The sequence below is a fragment of the Hypanus sabinus genome, chromosome 9 (genome assembly GCF_030144855.1).
Source record: "Hypanus sabinus isolate sHypSab1 chromosome 9, sHypSab1.hap1, whole genome shotgun sequence".
Lineage (NCBI taxonomy): Eukaryota > Metazoa > Chordata > Chondrichthyes > Myliobatiformes > Dasyatidae > Hypanus > Hypanus sabinus.
The window spans coordinates 129,747,683-129,769,656 of NC_082714.1; the positions used below are offsets into that span (position 1 = coordinate 129,747,683).

At 40.2% G+C, this 21,974-nt stretch overlaps 1 protein-coding gene across 2 annotated transcripts in view; it reads left to right on the forward strand.

Annotated features, from left to right (window-relative positions):
- Positions 1-21,974, forward strand: part of jph2 (junctophilin 2) — a 165,672-nt gene that overhangs the window by 9,907 nt on the left and 133,791 nt on the right. For both annotated transcript variants that reach the window (XM_059980571.1, XM_059980572.1), the window contains exon 2: positions 2,048-2,834. In XM_059980571.1, the coding sequence (XP_059836554.1) occupies positions 2,048-2,834 (787 nt within the window). The remainder of the gene's footprint in view (positions 1-2,047; positions 2,835-21,974) is intronic.

A 21,974-nucleotide genomic window follows, 5' to 3' on the forward strand; every position in this document is an offset into this window, starting at 1 on the left:
TGATTTAGATGATGGAATAGCTGGCTTTGTTACCAGGTTTGCAGATGATACAAAGATTGGTGGAAAAGCAAATAGTGTTGAGGAAACAGGTAGGTTGCAGAAGGATTTAGATTAGGAGAATGGGCAAGAAAGTGGCAAATGAAATACAAAGTTGGAAAGTGCATTGTCATGCACTTTGGTAGAAGAAATAAATGTGCAGACTATTTTCTAAATGAGGAGAAAATCCAAAAATCTGAGATGCGAAGATTAACTTGCAGGTTGAGTCAGTGGTGAGGAAGGCAAATGCAGTTTTAGCATTCGTTTCAAGAGGTCTAGAATACAAAATTAGATTTGTGATTTTGAGGCTTTATAAGGCACTTGTGAAGTCTCACCTTGAGAATAGTGAACAGTTTTGGGCTGCTCATCTAAGAAAACAAGTGCTGGCTTTGGAGAGGATACAGAAGAGGTCCACAACGACGATTCTGCGAATGAAAGGGTTATCATTTGGGGAACATTCAATGGTTCTGGATCTGTACTTGCTGGAGCTTAGAAGAGGGGGAGCATCTTATTGAAACCTTTCGAATGTTGAAAGGTCTAGACCACAGATGTGGAAAGGATGTTTCCCATGGTGGGGAAATCTAGGACAAGAGGGTACAGCCTCAGGATAGAAGGGCATCCATTTAAAACAGGTATGGACAGAGGGTGGTGAATTTGTGGAATTTGTTACCACAGGCTGCTGTGGAGGCTAGGTCGTTGGTTGTATTTAAGGTAGAGCTTGTTAGGTTCTTGATTGGTCATGACATCAAAGCTTACAGGGAGGTCAGGGAGTGTGGCTGAGGAGGGGCAAAATGATCAGGCATGATTGATTGGTGGAGAAGACTTGATGGGCCAAATGACCTAATTCTGCTCCTATGTCTTATAGTCTTATATTCTCTACATTTGAATATATCTATGTTCTATGCATCATCAACTTAAATAGTAAAGAAGCTCCACATTACAATTGAAAAGCAATCTCTTGAATTTAGTGACACCTTGACCTTGGCTGATCTTTAGTTTTGTATTCCCAAATGGAAATATTATCAATATATCTACTTTGCCAAATCCCTTTATCATTTTAAATAAAGTTTTTAAGTTAGCCTTCATCTATTTCTTAAAAAGAATTCCAACCTATTTAGTGTTTAGATAGTTAATGCCTGACTGCATCCATGTCAAGTCAATATCCTAGATTTTGTGAGCTACCTATACTTCACGGTGATTTATGTACATATTTTCCTAATTCTTATTTTGGTACTTAAGCTTGCTGAAAAAAAGTATCCAAATTCCCAGTAGTGTGACCCAAAGATGCAATAGAATTCATGATGTTTTTTGAAGTATCACGTGGAAAGCCTTGGATCAAACTATCAGTCAAAAAGCTGGTGTAAAAACATGTCATTTGGTTGCCAAGCTTTCTATCAAAATGATTTGAATTTTTTGTAAAATTTTTAAAATATTAAAACCAAACAAAATTTCAAGTACTAAAGCAATTGAAATATTTGACTTAAGTGCAGTAAAGTTGAAATGAATCTGATATCTTTTTAGTTGCTCTGTTCTCACTGCTTCAAGAAATTGGTGGCAAAGATCAACTAACAAACTTTAAATTTTACATTCATTCATAAATGTACTAAGATGCTGTGTGCTGTCACTTAGCCGGGGAAATGCTGGATGTCCACATTCATCCTCAGGCTTTTTACTATAGAACTTGGTTCACTGTTTTGTACCTACAGCAGTCAGCACACGTCCTTTAATAAATTGGAAACTAGTAAGAAGTGTGTCTTGATATTCCGCTATAGTTGTTAAAGAAATGCACTTCCAGAGTAAATTTCATCCCTCTGGTTGTTTCAAAGGATAATGGCAGGTAAATTGCCTGCAAGAATGCAGAATGAGGAAAACGCAGGATAATTCTGTTTTTGTTAGATGATAGCATCACCCATGGACGCCGACTATCTGATCAAGTGATTTTAAATGGTGTAGTGACCATAGTTGAGGCTTTTGAGTAATTAGTGTTGTTATCATGTGGTTGCATTTCCAGGTACATACCAAGGCCAGTTCACAGGAGGGATGCGGCATGGTTATGGAGTGCGCCAGAGTGTTCCATTTGGGATGGCCACCATGATACGTTCGCCCCTGCGGACCTCACTCACCTCGCTGCGCAGTGAGCATAGCAATGGCGCTGTGTTACAACACGAGCCTCCAGGCGACTCGCTGGCCACGGCCACATCTGCCACCCTGGGGCCGGCCCGCGGCGGCTTCGCACTCAGCCTCCACAGTGCTGGCGATGCTGAGCAGAAGCCCAAGAGGAAGGGGTTGTTCCGGCGGGCTTCGCTGCTTGGCAAGCTTAGAAAGAGTGAATCCAAGAGCTCACTGGCCAGCCAGAGGAGTAAGCTGAGCTTCCTGAAGAGTGAAACTGGCCTCAGTTCCGCTGCCAGTGATGCCAACTCCACCATCAGCCTGGGCGAAGGTGGTGGCGATGACTTCCCGCCTATCGAGGCTGACATTGATGCCACAACCACAGAGAGCTACATGGGCGAATGGAAGAGTGACAAGCGGTCAGGCTATGGAGTCAGTGAGCGGTCTAGTGGCCTCAAGTACGAGGGCGAGTGGCATGACAACTTGCGGCATGGCTACGGTTGCACCACCTTCCCAGACGGCCGTAAGGAGGAGGGCAAGTATAAGAACAACGTGCTGATCAAAGGCAAGAAGAAGCACCTCATCCCCCTGAGGACCAACAAGCTGCGGGAGAAGGTGGAGAGGAGTATGGAAGGAGCACAGAGGGCAGCGGCCATAGCCAGGCAGAAGTCGGAAATTGCACTGTCGAGGTAAGTCTTTCTAAGTTCTTATGTCATTCGTGAGAAGGGGAGAAAATTCCCCTTAGCAGTGGTTTGGAGCAGATAGCTCAAGTCTCAGAATGAGGATGAGGATGTTTCTTATCCAGGATGTGAGTGTCACGAACAAGTCGTCCATTTATTCTGCGTCCATAACTGAGAATTTGGTAATGAACAATTTCATTGAACAAGTGTAACTACTTTTGGGTGAAGATTCTCTCTCATATCTGTGCTATTTTTTGAATCCACTAATGTAAAAGATTGATAACATTACTCAGAATAACGTGGTGCGTAACTTGAAAGAAAACCTGTAAGTGTTGACATTCCCATTTATCAGGAATCTTAAATAAATTTAAGCTAATAAAAAATCCAGAAAGCCATATGCTCTTTAGTTTTTACTGTCTTCATGGCAAAAGCTTCAAATTAATTGGAAGGTTTTTTTAAGGATCCAGGTACATGAGTATAGACATGGACTGATTAAGGACAGTCAGCATGGCTTCATGAATGGTAGACTGTGTCTAACCAATCTTATAGAATTTTTTTGAGGAAGTTACCAGCAAAGTTGAAGGCAAGGTAGTGGATGTTGTCTACGTGGACTTTAGCAAGGCATTCGACAAGGGGTCATATGGAGTTTGTCAAGATGGTTCAATCACTCGGCATTCAAGATGAGGTAGTAAATTAGATTTGAGATTGGCTTTTTGGGAGAAGCCAGAGCATGGTAGTAGTTTTTTCCTGCTCTGAGTGGAGGCCTCAGACTGGTGGAGTACAACAGGGATTGGTGCTGGGCCTGTTGTTGTTTGTCATCTATATCAATGATCTAGATGATAATATGGTTAACTCAATCATCAAATTTGCAGGTGATACCAAAATTGGGAGTGTAATGGACAGCGAGGTTGACTACCATGGCTTGCAGGGGGATCTGGATCAGCTGGAAAAATGGGCTGAAAAATGGCAGATGAAATTTAATGTAGATAAGTGTTGCACTTTGGTAGGACCAGCCAGGGTTAGTCTTGCACAGTGAATGGTAGGACACTGAGGACAGAGGTAGAACAAAGGGATCTGGCAATCCAGGCCCATAATTCATTGAAAGTGGCATCACAGGTTGATAGAAACATAAACAAAGCTTTTGGCACATTGGCCTTCATAAATCCAAAGTATTAAGTACAGGAGACAGGATATTACGTTGAAGTTATGTAAGACATTGATGAGGCCTGGTTTGGAGTATTGTTTGTAGTTTTGGTTACCTACCTTACAGGAAAGATGTAAACAAGGTTGAAAGAGTACAGAGAAAGTTTATAAGGATGTTGCCAGTTTGGAGGACCTGAGTTATATGGAAAGATTGAATAGCTTTATTTTTTTTGGAATGTAAAAGATTGAGAGGAGATTTAATAGAGGTATACAAAATTATGAGGGTATAGATCGGGTCACCGTAAGCAGACCTTTTCAACTGTCTTTTTTAATATCTGAATTTTAGACAGAATTTTCTAAAAGGGAGAAATTTGAAATAAAACAAAATTCTGGAAATATTTTGCTGAACACTTAGAAATAGAAACAGTGTTAACATTTCTGGTTGATCTTCAGAACTAGGAAGAAAGTATAACACAAGTTTTGAGGTGCAGAAGGAAAGGGGGGAGTGGAGAAAACAAAAAAAAGGTCTGAACTAGTGTCTGGGAAAAGGAATGTTTGAAGAAAGTGATGATGTAATTGAGTAAGGAGGATGGTAAATGCATATATGAATTATCAGATGCAGGTCTAGAGGGGTAAGTGGAAGCAGAGAATTAGCTTTGAAATTACCAGATGATATTGGAAATGTGGCATACAAAGGTTGGAATTGCTGCTTATTTGAAATTGAATTCAATGCCAAATTTGAAAGAATGTATTGTGCGGATGGATGATGAGATTTTCATTGTAATAACAAAGGCTGATGTAGGCTCAATGTAGGAGGCATGTGTATGTACAATAATAGCCTTATGTACTGTAGATATAATTATCTTCACATTTGAATTGTTTCTAACTTGATGTCATACATGGAATATACAAAGTAAGAACTGTAGGATTAGAGACTAAGTTATGGATGTGATGTTTTTAAATGTTCTGTGATTGAACCTCAGTTTTGAGCAAAAGTCTTAAGACTTAGTTGTTATGCAAGAATTATCTATAGCCCTCACAGTGTTTTGTACAAAGCTAAGCAGAAAGTTGAAAACCTTCTGAAAAATCACCCAAACTAAAAGCTTTCTTCAGGGTTTTTAATGAGAAAACTTTGTGAAACTGCAAAAAGTTAAGTAAAGCACATATTAGATTTAATACAGAGTTGTGTGCTTGAAGATACTAATATTATCTATTATTCTCATGGTAGGCATTAAACAAGGTAATACATACATGCTGCATTCTACATCTAATCTGTGGACTAGAATAAACTTGTGGCGCAACTGTAGTTTAATGGAGATGAACAGTAAACATAATGTTTCCTTCAAAGTACATCTACTAGTTATTGACTAATATTAAGAAAGCTTAAGACTCACAGATATTTCTGTTGCACGAGCAAATGAAGAATGGATGGAGATCGTTGTCTTTCTACCATGTATACTGTATGTTGAAATCCAAATTAAACCACGCAGGAAATGATGTAAAAGGCAGATTGTATACAGGAAGTGATATTCGTTCAAAATGAATGGGAGGCAGAACACTTCACACTCGGTGTCCATAAGAAGTCAGATTTAACTGCTGAAACAAAAAGTCAAATGACCATTTTATTATGTCCTTGGCAAAAGAATGAAAAGTCTCAGAGACTAGTCTTGAAACAGTCTTACTGCACAGATTTTTGCTTTCTCACTTCGAAAGTAATGTTCTTGATGACATACTTGATCACAGTGATTTCTGAGGAGCAGACTGGTGACTTGCTGCTCATTCAGAAAGATGATTCGGTGGGGTACCTCTAAAGTGAGTTGTGCCCTATTAGTCAAGAAAGTGACTGGGTTCACAAAGGTAACTTTGGATTGGGAAAGGTTCCAGCTTTGTGGTGCACTGCACATCCTCTGCATTCACTGATCTTTGAATAGCAAGAACGATTCTAACTTTGTCCGATTTAGTGGCTGTGCACTGACATGTTGCTTACAAATGTGCCAACCACTGCAGAGGCTGTCTTTGGCTATTCCTACGATCTTCTCTTTCATATAAATACTACTCTCATAGGGTCTGAAATGACTTCGGCATCTAGTCTTTAGGATATTAGTCTTAAATGCATAGGTAGTGGGCTGATGAGCACCATCAAGACAGACTTCACCTTCCATGACCCAAGCCTGATCCAGTTGCTGGGCAAAAGGTGTGTTGTGCTGATCATTTGCACTGTTCACATACTTGTGTGCATTGATGGTGTTTCTGCCGAGCAACAGGAGAATCTCAGCAGAGGGGTCTAGTGGAGGGGGGCGGGGATCTTGTCAGCTGTATCTTCAAGATGTGAATGATCATGTGTAGCTTTAGGAGTGGAATTTCATCCCTGTTGGGAATACGGTCACTGTCAAAGAAACCTACGGAGCCTAAGACCTTTGCACAGTACTGTAGTAATTTTATGTGTTGCACTGTATTGCTGCTGTAAAAAAAAACAAATTTCATGATGTGAGTGTTGATAAGCCTGATTTTGATATGGGTCTCTCATGGGAAGGAAGAGGGGAGGGAGTGGGAAGCAGCAGAGACACATTCTGTAATGATCAATAAACCAATTGTTTGGAATTAAATGGCCTTGCCTGGTGTCTCAGGGGTGGTGTGTCTGCATTCATGCCACCCCCTGCCTCTGGCACTCCTCTGCTACTTGTCCCACATCCCTCCTGTGGCACACCAGTCTTGCCATTCCCAACATGCTTTGCTGTCTCCAGATTCACCAACTTGTTTACTGTGCCATGTCAACAAATACAATACTGTGCAAAAGTCTTATGCACCCTAGCTATATATAATATATGAGCCTAAGATTTTTGCATAGTGCTGTGCATCTCTCTGCCACACTTTGTTGTCAGTGTGGGAACCAGTAGCCCAAGGTGCTGGCTCAAAATTTATAGCCGTATCTCACATTGAAACTATGAGTGAGTGAGTTTTAGAATGAGGTTTATTATCACCAGCACATAACGTGAAATTTGTTAACTTAGCAGCAGCAATACATAATCTAGCATAATCAACGCAATACATAATCTAGCAGAGAGAAAAAAAATAAATAAGTAAATCAATTACGTATATTGAATAGATTTTAAAAAGTGCAAAAACAGAAATACTGTATATTTTTTTAAAAAGAGAGGCAGTGTCCAAAGATTCAATGTCCATTTAGGAATTGGATGGTGGAGAAGAAGAAGCTGTTCCTGAATCACTGAGTGTGTGCCTTCAGGGTTCTGTACCTCTTACCTGATGATAACAGTGTGAAAAGGTCATGTCCTGTGTGTTGGAGGTCCTTAATAATGGACACTGCCTTTCTGAGACACCACTCCCTAAAGATGTCCTGGGCACTTTGTAGGCTAGTACCCAAGATGGAGCTGACAAGATTTACAACCTTCTGCAGCTTCTTTTTGTCCTGTGTAGTAGACCTTCCATACCAGACAGTGATGCAACCTGTCAGAATGCTCTTCATGGTACAACTATATAAGTTTTTGTGTGTATTTGTTGACATGCCAAATCTCATCAAACTCCTAATAAAGTATAGCCACTGTCTTGCCTTCTTTATAACAATGTCAATGTGTTAGGACCAGGTTAGGTCTTCGGAGATCTTGACACCCAGGGACTTGGAGCTGCTCACTCTCTCCACTTCTGATCCCTCTATGAGGATTGGTATGGGTTCCTTAGTCTTACCCTTCCTGAAGTCCACAATCAGTGCCTTATAGTCTGTGTTGCTGGCCTTATTCCAGTTCCTGCACAATCAAGAAACTAGATCTTGGGAGATGATCCCCATCCCCTCTTTCCCTGGCTTCTGATTCCTGGGCCCAACACAATGATGTAATCAGGAAGAAGCTAGTTCCTCTACTTCGTTAGGAGTTTGAGGAGATTTGATATGCCACCAAAGACTCTTGGAAATTTCTATAGATGTACAGTGGAGGGTATTCTATTTTGTGCATCAAGGTCTAGTTCCGAAGTTCCAATGCATAGGATTGAAAGAGGCTCCAGATGGTTGTGGACTCAGCCGTCCCTCATGGGCACATCCATATCCACCATCTTCAAAAGGAAGCACCATCATTAAGAAAGCTCACTACCCAAGACATGCTCCCTCCTTGTTCTTTCCGACATGGTGAAGGTAGAGTAGCTGAATATACACACTCAACATTTTAGGAACAGCTTCTTCCCCTCCACCATCAGATTTTTGAACATGGTATGCACACCACCTCATCATTCCTTTTTTTGCGCTATTTATTATTTTAGTAGTTAATAGCAATTTTCTGTCTTTGTACGGTACTGCTGGTGCAAAATAACAAACTTCATGTCATTCAAGTGTTACGTACCCGGTAACTGGGTCACTTACCAGCAAAGATAGAGAGGTCTGTTGAAGTCTGATGGCACTATTTTTAACAGTATTTATTGATAAAAATACACAAAAATAATATCAATGCAAACATACAGATAATATACGTCGTCAATACTAAATCTAAAAGCATGGGTATAATAATAATCAATAAGAAATAGCTCTATCGTTGTCTAGGGGATAATGTATTGTCCGATGGAAATATAAAAGTCACTCAAGTTCAATCAAGCTGCAGCTTTTTGGTTGGAGAGAAAGACAGAGGTTTAACTTGCCCATTCTTTTTATGATGTCAATCCTTCGAGAGTTGTTGGGGACTGGTTTCCCTTTGTGGTTAACTAAAGCCGTGCTTCCGTGGTAAAGGCCCACCGATTCCGAGGCAAATGGAAAAGGACGCACGTGAGCTTTCCACCGGCTTTCGCTATTACGCTGTTACAGGAGTTCTAGCATTTCTTCTGGTGCGTCTGAAGGGGCTGTTCCCCAGACCTCTTTCATCCTGACTCACAGGGTCTCAGATGTCAATCAGGTTGGGATGATGCAATCCCTCCACCAACCCCCCCTCGGTTCATTGCCTGGGGGCTTCAATGCATCGTACAGTATTCAATACACAATTCCGTCTCCAAGAGACAATAGCCGGTATCAATGGTTCTGCCTTTCGGAGGCCAGGACATATTCCAAACTCTTTGTGGATTCTGCATGTCTTTCTCTCATTTCCTGGGTCTCCTGAACTGACTTAATAGTGATCTTGCAATTCTCAAAAAAGAAGGGGCCACGGACGTAACACAAGACAGTGATAACCATTCTGAATCTGATTCTGATTTCTATTCTGATTCTGCTCGTGCTCCAGTAAGTTCAACTAAATGGTATTTCAGTGAAGCCCAAGGTCCATAAAAACATAGCTAAGAAAGTCAGGGAGAAGATGGAATAGCAGATGATCTTGTTAGACAATAAAAGGATTCTATCTCAGAGTATATTTCCAGGACTACGTTGTTTACTCGCATTATGCTCTGAGAAACTCTCCCTTTGTTAGTTAATCAGATCATTTGTTAATTTTTAAGAACCCCCAGAGGAGCCTCATTTTACCAGCTTTAGTAGAAATGTTGGGTTACAGACACTTCACTTGTTTTTTTTGTATTTTATTGTCACGGACCCATGGGAAGAGATTACTGAGTTCTGCTCTGCATTTCAGCTGGTGGTTTCATCACCTTCTATTGGTTCTTAACCATTGTTACACTGAAACCTTCAAAATGCTTGATCAATAGGCATATTTCACCCAGCGTACATCCTCTACCTCTAATATGTCCTCCTCTACTATGTTAAGCAAATAGCAGGGATTTAAAAGCATTTTCAAGAAGATTCTCCACCTCAAGCAGCCTGTCATTTCTAATGTTCAGATTTACATATGTGGCTTCATCATTAGCATGTGTAATCAATTGAAGTATTTGTGAGAATACAAAGAGGAATCATTCATTGCAATAAAATGGAATTGTTAAAAAGTTTGTGACTTTTTAAAAAAATATGTGTAGCTGAGAAGACAATAATAGAAGTATAATTGGTGATTTTGCTTGTCATATCATTTCAAGGCTAAACAAGATTATATCACTGTGCCATTACTGGACTTGACAGCTGGACATCCATGTTATTTAACAAAGTATCAGGAATAGCAATGAGGCTTTAGGAAACTGTTATTTGAGAGACCAGCAAGAAACCATACGTTGTGCTCTTCAGTGCCCTTGGAAAATCAATATCTCTGCATGATTCATTGTTTTAGAAACATTGTGCTTTATGGAGCATGAGACCAAAATATTGATCATCAATGGTGCATGCAATGCTGATTAATGAATGGTTTTGAGGCATTGTCTATTGCCTTCGCAGTTTATATATGCAAAGGGGTGCAGTAAGTCAGACACCTTCTCAAAATTCACTGGAGACAGAAGCTTACTTCTGCGTTTTTAATAAGACCTTACTTCTGAAACTGTAGAAAGTTCAGTAAAAGACATAACAAATTCGATATAGAATTGTTGCATGCTCGAATATGCGTTTGTACTAATACTGGTGATTATTCTTGTAATTGGTATTAACCAAAATAATGCACACATGTGACACTCCATAACTGTGCCATGTAAGCAAGAGCAAATTTGTAGTGCAACATTAGGTAATAGCAACAAATGTAATACTTTTCTCAAAATACATCCATGAAATGTTTATTAATATTAATAAAAACTAAAAACTCACAGATATTGCTGTTTCAAGAGCAAATAAAGTGAGATGGAGATGCATGTCTTTCCACTGTGTGCTTCATATTGAATCCAAATTAACCCACACAGAAAATAGTACAAAAAGCAGCTTATGTATTGGAAATAATGTTTATATAAAATAAACTGTGTTTCTAGAGGCCAGAACACTCCCCACCTGGCAGCCATAGGATGTCAAACTTAACTACTGAAACTATAATTCAAATGATCATTTCACTGTCTTTGGCAAAAGAAGGTGAGTCTCAAAGACTGGCCTTGAAAACAGCCTTACTACCTTATAACACAGACTTTAACCATTCTCTTGAAAATGTTGGCCTTGATGATGTTCCTGGTGAAGATCAGCAAGAAATGCTGGGCCAGTTAACCATAAGGAGACGTTAAGTTGATCAATTTGGAACCCTCTTGTGGTATGATCAGCCAGGTTGATACCAGTAGGAAAATAGTTCCGTTAGCTCTTCTGGGTTGATCAACTGATACGTTGCATTCTGTTATGAACATAAACATAGAATCTCCTTGGTTCATTAAATATATAACAGAGCACGGCCTTCCTGTCGGAAAAGAACTTGGTATTATCCAGTTCTGTGTCCGGTTCTTCTGTTATCATCTCTGCCATCTCAACTGCTAGAACAGTAGCACTGAGTTCAAGTTTTGGTACTATGAGATTTGGTTTGGGTCAAGCTTTCCCTTACCCAGGATGAATCCAACTTCATTATATGATGCAGCACCTGTGGCCTTAAGGTATGTAACAGCAATAGGTTTGTTTGATGCACCCCTCTTTCTTTTGAACTATAGATAGAAGAACTGTTTTGGAATCTTCAAACTTTTAAGATCCTGAATGGAAGAGCACTACTGCTGCTACTGCTAATGTTTCTCTTTAGGGAGGGGCAAGTGTCTATGGTCAACCCTCTTAACATGAATTGCCCTGCATACTGACTGGAAATCCAAAAGGGTCAGATTGGCTGTTGATAGTCGATAGATAGTACGTCACTACATGCAAAGGGTCTTTCAGTATCAGCGACCTGGAAAGTAAGGCTGTCATTAACAAGGTCCCATCCAAAGCCCAGACTGTGCTATAAAGGAGGGAGGTCCTGTCCAAGATCAAGGTTCTGTAGACCTTTGGCCAGATCTTCAGATGGGAAACATTGCTTGACCTCAGCACTGTTGGATATGATCTTGTGCAGTCTGAGATTAGACAATGTCTTGTGCTGCTTTCAGTACACTCACTGTTTCTTCTGCATGAGAAAATGATTTAAGACCATCATTAACATAGAAATGTTGCTTCAGTGCTTCAGTCCCAATTCCTTTTTTCCTTAATAGCTGTCCTTTTAAGGCCATACATTGATACAGCTGGGGAGGGGCAGTTACTAACTGCATGAACTCTCATGCAGTACTCCAGAATTCGTTGTCCATCTAGTGGTCACGAAACCACAAAAACACGTGGTACTCCAGAATCTCATTGTCCAATTGGTGATCAGGAAATTACAAGAATCTGAAGTAGTCTCGATGATCCTCTCTCACTAGAAATCTGTGACGATCCATAACTATGCCTTGTAAACAAGAGTGAACTTGTGGCATGAAAATAACCACTACAAATGATAAACTTAATACTTCCTCCAAAATACATTTACCAAATATTTACCAGTATTAACAAAAACTTAGGACTTACAAATATTGCTGTTTCAAAGGCAAATAATGAGAGGGTGGAGGTAGGTGTGTTCCAAAATGAAATCTAAATTAACTTGTGTAGGAAATGATATATATAAATTAACAGCTTATGTACAGGAGGTGATGTTCATACAAAATGAACTGCACCTTTGGGGGCCAGAACACATTGGATATGCTTATTCATGTTTGGGGTGGACTTGGCATAAGCAGGGTAGTGAGTAATTTGTCAAGGTTCTTCTCATGATATGATAAATGTCTGAGCTAGGAGAATATAAGAGAGGCATATATTCTACTAAAACATTACATTTTATAGTTGAGAAATTCATGAAGTGATTTCTTTGAAATGAACAAAACAACCAATTGAACGTTATCTCACCAAAAAAACTTAAATAAATGTGCTTCTGACTATATTAGTGAATAAATTATATCTGTCTCAAGCTTTCATTTGAAGGCTGGACATTTGGCCACATCCAGCATCCAGGATGTTTTTATCTCTTAGGTATACATGGGACTATTGTTCATATTTTATTTCAGCAGAAACTGCATAAATGGATTAGCAACAAAGATGAACTTCCTTTGGTTGATATGCTGGAGTCTGTCATAACATGATGGGCAGCAGGAATTTCATCATCAGTGTTTGCCTTCATTTATTTCATAGTGCCCCTGAGGTATGGAAACTGGTTCACATTTTCCAGGGTCCTGTTGTAGATATGACTTGTAGAAGAGATAGTGTGGTGCAGCAGGCACATTACTCTGCAGCACATGTAGGTTTCTGGAGGATCTTTGATGTAAGCTTCATTCTCATGTTATTGAGGTGGTGATGTTCAAGTTTGTGTGTACACAAATGCTGCCTAAATATTACGGCTTGGTGATCACAATACTGGAGGAACTCAGCAAGTTAGGCAACATCTATGGAGAGGGATAAACAGTCAACATGTTGGCGTCATGAGTGTTGTCGTGAAGTCTTGTGCTCATCTCTTTGATGAAACATGGTAATGGTTATAACAAAGTTATGTATTGAGCACCTCACCCAGAAGATCCATAGTGCCAATATAACACTCCCATTGTTAAGTGGACAGTGGGCAATTTATCTGTAGTAACCCAGCTGTCATCAAGGCCTCCAAACCATACCAATTCTGTCTGCTCACTGATGACAAAAATATACTCCTGGTTGTTATTTGTCAGTTCTTGAAGAACAACAGTCTCCCAGCTAGCAAAAGTGGTCCTCTGAGATAGGTATTATATTCAAGTAGGGCTTGAAGAATTTTGCTATGTTTTGAGTCTTGATGGAAGCAGATAGTGAAAATGTCAATGACAGTTGGTGTTAAGCTTTGCAAAAGTTACCAATGGAGTCTGGTACAGGCTGCGTACCCCTTATTCGAAATTCCAAAATCCAAATGCCTCCAATATCTGAAGTCTTTTGAGTACTGACATAATGTCACAAATGGAAAATTCCACAAGTCGCTGGGAAGCTTCCAGGTCTTTGCGCAGCATAGACAGTTCTGAGAAGTGACCTCACGTGAACAGAAGTTAATGAAAAACAGAAAACAGCATAAAGTGAAAAATGAATATACTGATTATATATTTAAAATGATATACCAATCATTGAACAAGCAAAGATCTATCATGATGAACAGAAAATTGAATGTAGTTGCTTTGTGCACAAAATTATTTAAATTATTATGTAAAACTGCTCTCCCCTCTTGTAGTTGCTGTGGAATGGGTGGTTGTTTAAAATAGATGATGGGTATAAAGCGAATTGCAGCGCTGCAGCCCAGTAATAGATGCGGTTGTTCAAATCTGACAGTCTGTGGAGGACTTAGCTCCATCATACCAGACTGTGCTCTGACTGTGGACTGTTTTCTCTGAAGGAGAAACCCAGCTCCATTACACCAGCTGTGCATAGGCTGTATATGTGTTTAGACCTGGGTCCCATCCCCAAGGTATATCATTATATGGATGCAAAATTCCAAAATCTGAAAAAATCTGAAACACTAGTATGGTCAACCTGTATATAATTTCCCATATATGATCTGAGGCAGGAGATTCCATATAAACTTCTGCATACTCCATAAACTGACTTAAGTGTTCTCATTATTCCATAATAGCCTTCGTAAATATGATTCATTTTCATTATATTCATCAGAATCTTCTGGAAGAGTACGAAAGTGCATTTTCTTCACTTGTGGAATTGGTACTATACTCTGGCTGCGTTAGCACGACTCTATTATAGCACTGGGTATCACAGTTTGGAGTTCAATCCTGCCTTTCTCTGTAAGAAGATTGAACGTCCTTCCCGTGGAATGCATGTTTTTTCTCTGGGTGCTCCAGTTTCCAACAACAGTCCAAAGATGTACCGGTTTGTAGGTTAATTGGTAAATGATCCCGCGCTAGGTCCATGGGTCAAAGAGCCGGAACGGCCTGTTCTGCACTGTATTTCTAAACTAGGGTTTCCCAACCTTTTTAATGCCTTGGACCCCTACCATTAACTGAGGAGCTGTGGACCCAAGGTTGGGAACCCCTGCACTAAACTAAACCTAAACTAATTAATACCAGCTCTTACTCTATGCAAAATGTGTATTTCTGTACGAGCTAGTTCAACCTTCAGTATTATTAACAAGAGTTTGCATTTTATAGTAACACACACAAAATGCTGGAGAAGCTCAAAACTCAAGGACTTCCCACCTGCCCACCCACTCAGCCAACCCAACCATCTGGAAAGGGATATCATTTTGTAGAAGAGCAGGAAGATCTCCACATTTGACTCTATAAAGCACCATAAATTTAAGAGATTTTGCAAATGCTAGTAATCCAGAGCAACACTCACACAAAATGCTGGTGGAGCTCAGCAAGGCAGGCAGCATCTGTGATGAGGAATCAACAGTCAGTGTTTCAGGCCAACATCCTTTATTATCATGATGAAAAGTCTCGGTCAACATGTTAACTGTTCATTACTTTCCATAGATGCTGCCTGACCTACTGAGTTCCTTCTGCATTTTGTGAATGTGTTGCTCTAGAATCTAGCATTTACAGACTCTCTTGCATTTATGGTGTTTTGTGGTGACGAGATGCATTCATCTTCCTGCTCTTCTGCAAAGTGATACTCCTTTCCAGATGGTTGGGTTGGCTGGGTGGGGTACGAGGATGGGAACTCATTAACTTTTAAGTCAAGAGAGCATTGAAACAAAATATTATGTCTTGACTTTGTGAATGAATGGCCAGGACATATACATGTAAATATAAATAGAACACATTTTACATTTATGCAGTTCAAGATGTTTGTTTCATACCAAACTATCCAAAACATAATTAGCCGTGCCAAAGTCTAAGTTATTTTAATGTCTTCCTTCTGTCAGACGTTATTCTTTGACCTAGTGTGCTCCTATCTTTGGAAGTTTCTCCCTCTGTTTGATATTGGCGATGCATTTCTGAACTGTGTGTGTGTGTGTGTGTGTGTGTGTGTGTGTGTGTGTGTGTGTGTGTGTGTGTGTGTGTATGTATGTAGGAGGGATGATTTCAGCATTTACCTTTGTATATCTGCTCAATTTCCTCTGGCTGTGATCTGATACACCTTCAACTACCTGCTCTGTGTGGCCTCTTGCCATAGCAGACATACCTTATTAGCTTTTTCTGCTATTTTAAGTTATGTAGATCACTGTGAAACAGAAGCCAAAGTCCTATATCTCTAATGCCTGTTTTTATTTGCTTCTGTTGTGTTGAATGCAGAATGCTCTGTCAGAGATGGAGCTCTGCGACCAGTTAGCTGAGTTAATTTCAAACATTAATTGTAGATGTGTTTGTAGATTGTTGTTTCAGTTGTGATGGACAATCCAAACATTTATGTTAGGATTCAGATTGAATCTCGTGACCAGGCAGTGTTAGTCTGATGAGTCATGAGTGATTCAGGAAATACTGTCGGAGAGCTGAGGGGAGTCCCAGCCATGTCTTTCGGAGGCGGATGGAACTGGAAATCATTAATAAAACCGCCTTTTCTGTCTCTGCTAGTATTACAGCATGCCCAGTAATGTAGTTGTTAAAATGTATATTACAATCCTAATAATATAATAGGATATCGATTTGCACTTATCTATAAGTCATGCAGATGTATTGGTCGCTTAAAGATTAAAAAATAGCAAGGTGATGACATATTGATGAAGTGGGAACAGGACAGCAGGCACGACTGATTCTTGTTTGACTTCTTTCAACTTCTCTCACCTTGCTCCATGCTCTGTGTGTCATGGTCAGCTGCTGAACAGCAAATACTTTTTCAGGCTCACCCAATTATTTTGCTTTTTGTTCTTTATGATGTTATTAACTGGGTTGCTGTTTCTCTGGTACAACTTTCAATTTGTTTGCAGCTGTACAATTCAGAGAATTGTAGAATTGTGGAATGAAGTGAAGCTGTTTTGCTCGATTGGTTGGATTTCATAGAGCCACCAGATCAGTTTCATTTCTCTATTCTGTTCCTATGATCCTACAGACTATTTTCACTCAAAGTCCTATCCATTCCCTCTTGAATACCCTGATTATGTTTATTTCACCCTGACAGCAGTGAGTTTCAGATCATAATTAATTTTTGCAGAATAAAATAAAAACAATTTCCTTGTTTTTCCCCTTTTTATCTGTGGACCAAAATTTCAAATTTCTGCTCCTTAGTTCTCAATCTGTACCAAATCTTCTGCCTACTTTCTTAACCACGAGAACATTGCTAGCTTATCTGCTTTTATTTTGAAATTCCTTGTCCCTGCAACCATTCTAGTAAATCTTTTCTCATCTTCTCTATAACCTTTACATCCTTTTTTTAAAAAAAAAACATGGTGAGCATATTTGGATATGTTACTCCACTTGAGTCCTAACCATTATTTTATAAAAGTTAACCTTTCTTCTTTTGTACAGTAAGCTTTTCATTTATTCCATGATCTTGTACATTTTTGAACACATACACTCAGTGACCACTTTATTAGGAGCACTTGTATACCTGCTCATTAATGCAAATACCTAATTAGCCAATCATGTGGCAGCAACTCAGTAATTAAAACATGCAGACATAGTCCAGAGGTTCATTTGTTGTTCAAACCAAACATCAGAATGGGGAAGAAATCACAACAGGAATATGTCATGAAATGTATTGTTTTTCAGCAGCAGTACATTGTAATACATAATAATAAAAACTAAGAATCACATTAAGCACATATGAAGAAGAAGATTAAATTTATTTGTTTACCAATACAATGTAGATTAAGCCTTTCTGGTCCTTCGACCAATGCCACCTCACCACTGAAATATTGAATGTGAGTCTACAGGCTTCCATACCTCTTCCTTGATGGCAGGAATGAGAAGAGGGCATATCCTTGGTGATGGGGTTCCTTATTGATGAGTGCTACCTTTTTGAGGTATCAACTTTGGATGGTGTCCTGGATGCTGGGGAGGCTAGTGCCCATGATGAAGCTGGCTGAGTTTAGACCTTTCTAAAGCAACACACACAAAATGCTGGAGGAACTTGGAAGGTCAGATAACATCTTTGGAAGTCAACAGACAGTCGACGTTTCAGCCCAAGATCCATCTTCAGGACTGGGGGTGGGGTGGGGGTGTGGGGGGAACATCAGTTTAAAAAAAAAGGTGGGGGAGGGGATGAAAGATAGCTAGGAGGTGATACATGATGCCAAGGAATCAGATAGGAGAAGAGAGTGGACCATAGGAGAAAGGGAACCAAGAGAGTCACCAGGAGGAGGTGATAAGCGGGTGAGAAAAGGTAAGAGACCAGAGTGGGGAATGAAAGAAGAGTGGGGGAGGGAGTGATTTTTTTTACTGGAAGGAGATGTCAGTGTTCTTATCATCAGCTTGGAGACTACCCAGATGGAATATAAGATGTTCCTCCTTCTCACATGTATAGCAACTCCTTCCAGAATCCTCAAATTTTCTCATGTTAGTGGACCTTATAGAACAGCATTGGAAGTGAACTCAGAAGTCTGGAACACTCCAAGCTGTAATTGTATCCTGCTAGTCACTACTCTACTGCGACACCCAAATTGTACTGGGTGCAGGTCCTAGCTTAGGCAAGAGATGATCCTAACCATGACCTACCTTGCAAAGCGCTTCATTACAGAAGATATGAGATACATTGGTGATGGTCATTGAGGCAGCTTATCCAGGTCTTCTGGGACAATGATATGATTGTCACCTTTTTGAAGCAGAGATAACTTCTGACTGCCACAGTGAGGGATTGAAACTGTTCTTGAACACTCTCGCCATTTGGTTGACAGAGCCCTATCAGGTACACCATCAGTGCCTGATGCCTTGTGAGAGTTTACCCTCTTGAAAGAAGGTCTGACATCAACCTCTGAGACAGAATCACCAGATGCTGCAGTGACATGCACAGGTATAGTTCTCCTTTGACCACATCTTTGTACTTGCCATTGGTGCTGTGCTCTTTCGTCTCTGGTAGTAGAAGTACAAACAGGTGATAGTGCTTTCCGAAGTGTGAACGTGGGAAGGCACAGTAAGTGTTTGATGTAATCTAATCACAAGCGATTAATGTTGTCTAAGTGATTTTGACTGTGGAATAATTGTTGGTGCCAGATGGGGTGGTTTGAGTATCTCAGAAGTTGCTGATCTTCTGGGATTTTGACGCACAACAATCTCTAGAGTTTATAGAAAAGTATCCAGTGAGCAGCAGTCCCGTGGGCAAAAAAGCCTTGTTAATGAGAGTGGTCTGAACTGAATGCCCTGACTGCTCAGGCAGACAGGAAGGTGATAGTAACTCAAATAATCACATGTTACAGAGGCAGTGTGCAGAAGAGCATCTCTGAATTCACAACATGTTGAACCTTGAAGTGGATGGACTACAGCAGAAGAAGACCCCAAACATACACTCAGTGGTTACTTTATTAGGTGTAGGAAGTGTATATCTCTCATTCATTGTGCTGCAGTGTATAGTTTCAAATTTCTCTGAACTTGATATCAGAATTGGGTTTATTTTCAAGGTTCAAGTTTATATATCACACATAGGTCGAAACACAGTGAAAAGCATTTTCTGCATTAACAAACAACACAGCCAAGAGTGTGCTGGGGGCAGTTCACAAGTGTCATCACACACTTGGATGCCAGCATAGCGTACGCACTGTCCTAAGCTGAAAACAAGTAACCAAACAACAACGGCAAAACAAGCCTATTCCTCTCTCCCACCCACACACATACACAGTCCTCTAACTTCAAAACAGTATGTACTCTTCGGCCTCCAGTGGACTCGGATTTGGATGTGAACACTCAGACTTTGTGAGTGTTAGCCTACTCGGATATCCTACGACTATCCCAATAGATGTGCAGAAAATTGTAGACCACATGTCAATAAATTTGTTGTTTTGTGGCAGCAGTGCAAAGCATAAAAATTACTACAAGTTACAATGAAAAGTAAAAAAAAATTTTGCAAAAGAAGAATGGTGAGTGAGTGTTCATAGAACATTTGAAAATTTTATGGCAGAGGGAATACGCTGTCCCTGAGATGCTTAATGGGGATCTTGTACCTCGTCCTTGATGATTGTGATAAAAGGGCGTGTCCCGGATTGTGAGGGTCCTTAATGCTGTATGTTACCTACTTGAGGCACCTCTGTTTGAAGATATCCTTTATGATGGGGCAACACATTTGCCTATACAGTTAGTGTATCAATAATTACTGTCCTGCTCACGATCACACTAATACAATTTTGCATAAGAAAACATTTGTACTATTGGAGATTCCACTGTCCACCATCTTCCATTTTTAAAGTGCTGTCACTTTAATGTTATAAACTTTTCTAAGCCAATTTACTGTCCATGTTGTTACTGACCCTTTAGTTCCACGAGTCTCCATTTTCTGTGGAATTTTACTGGATGCATTTTCAAAACCCAAGTGGATGGTGTTTACTACATTGGCCTCATCAGCTTTCTCCATTATTCAATCAAAATCAATTCTTCCTAATTATTTTCCCACTTATTAGGACTGAGATAAAGGAATGTATTCTTATAACTTAAATAGTGGAATTCTCTTTTTAAGTGCTGATGTAATGGACTTTTTGATACCCGGGTTGGTGAAGAAAATGTACGCAGTACAGCATCAGCATTTGAATGGTAAAGGAGCTCCAGGAGCATTTACTTTCAGTTTGTATGCCTTTCTTTAATTCCTTAGATTTACATTATAGGACAGGTTTCAATGCACATGTTTACCAAAATCAAACTTGACTGATAGTAGAGAAGTTAGCAACATTTCCTATAAATTATAATGCTGCTTTTGGATAGGAACATCATAGAAAGTCCTTTCTGGACTTCACTCACCACTTTCTAATGGCAAATTAAAATTCTTTTGAAATATTGAAACATAGAAAATCTACAGCACAATGCAGGCCCTTCGGCCCACAATGTAGTTCTGAACATGTACTTACTTTGGAAATTACCTAGGCTTACCCATAGCCCTCTATTTTTCTAAGCTCAGGGGTTTCTAAGCTCTTAAAAGACCCTATTGTATCCACCTCCACCAAAGTTGCCAGCAGCCCATTCCATGCGCTCACCACTCTCTGTGTTTAAAAATAAAAGTAACCCTGAAATCTCCTCTGTACTTACTCGCAAGCACCTTAAAACTGTGCCTTCTTGTGTTAGCCATTTCAGCCCTGGGAAAAGGCCTCTGACTATCCACACGATCAATTCCTCTCAGCATCTTATACGTACACATCTATCAGGTCACCTCATCCTCTGCCGCTCCAAGGAGAAAAGGCCAAGTTCACTCGACCCTTTCTCATAAGGCATGCTCCCCAATCCAGGCAATATACTTGTAAATCTCCTCTGCACCCTTTCTATAGTTTCGACATCCTTCTTGTAGTGAGGTGACCAGAACTGAGTACGGTGCTCCAAGTGGGGTCTGAGCAGGGTCCTACATAGCTGTAGCATTACCTTTCGGCTCTTGAATTCAGTCCCATAGTTGATGAAAGCCAGTGTGCCGTCTACCTTCTTAACCATGCAGTCAAACTGTGGAGCAGCTTTGAATGTCCTCTGGACTCGGACCCGAAGATCCCTCTGATCCTCCACACTGCCAAGCATCTTACCATTAATACTATATTCTGTGTTCATATTTGACCTACCAAAATGAACTACCTCATTCACACTTATCTAGGTTGAACTCCATCTGCCACTTCTCAGCCCAGTTGACATCCTATCAATGTCCTGCTGTAACCTCTGACAGCTCTCCATACTATACACAACACTCCCAACCTTTGTATCATCAGCAAATTTACTAACCCATCCCACCACTTCTTCATCCAGGTCATTTATAAAAATCATGGAGAGAAGGGGTCCCGGAATAGTTTCCTCAGACACACCACTGGTCACTGACGTCCATGCAGAATATCTACAATCACCCTTTGCCTTCTGTGGGAAGCCAGTTCTGGATCCACAAAGCAAAGTCCCCTTGGATCCCTTGGCTCCTTACTCTCTTAATAAGTGTTACGGGGGTACCTTATCAAATGCCTTGCTGAAATCCATATAGAATACATCTACTGTGCTACCTTCATCAATGTGTTCAGTCACATCCTCAAAAAAGTCACTCAGGCTCATGAGGCATGACCTGCCTTTGACAAAGCCACGCTGACTATCCCCAATCATATTATGCCTCTCGTAATGTTCATAAATCCTGCCTCTCAGGATCTCCTCCATCAACTTACCAAACACTGAAGTAAAACTCACTGGTCTATAATC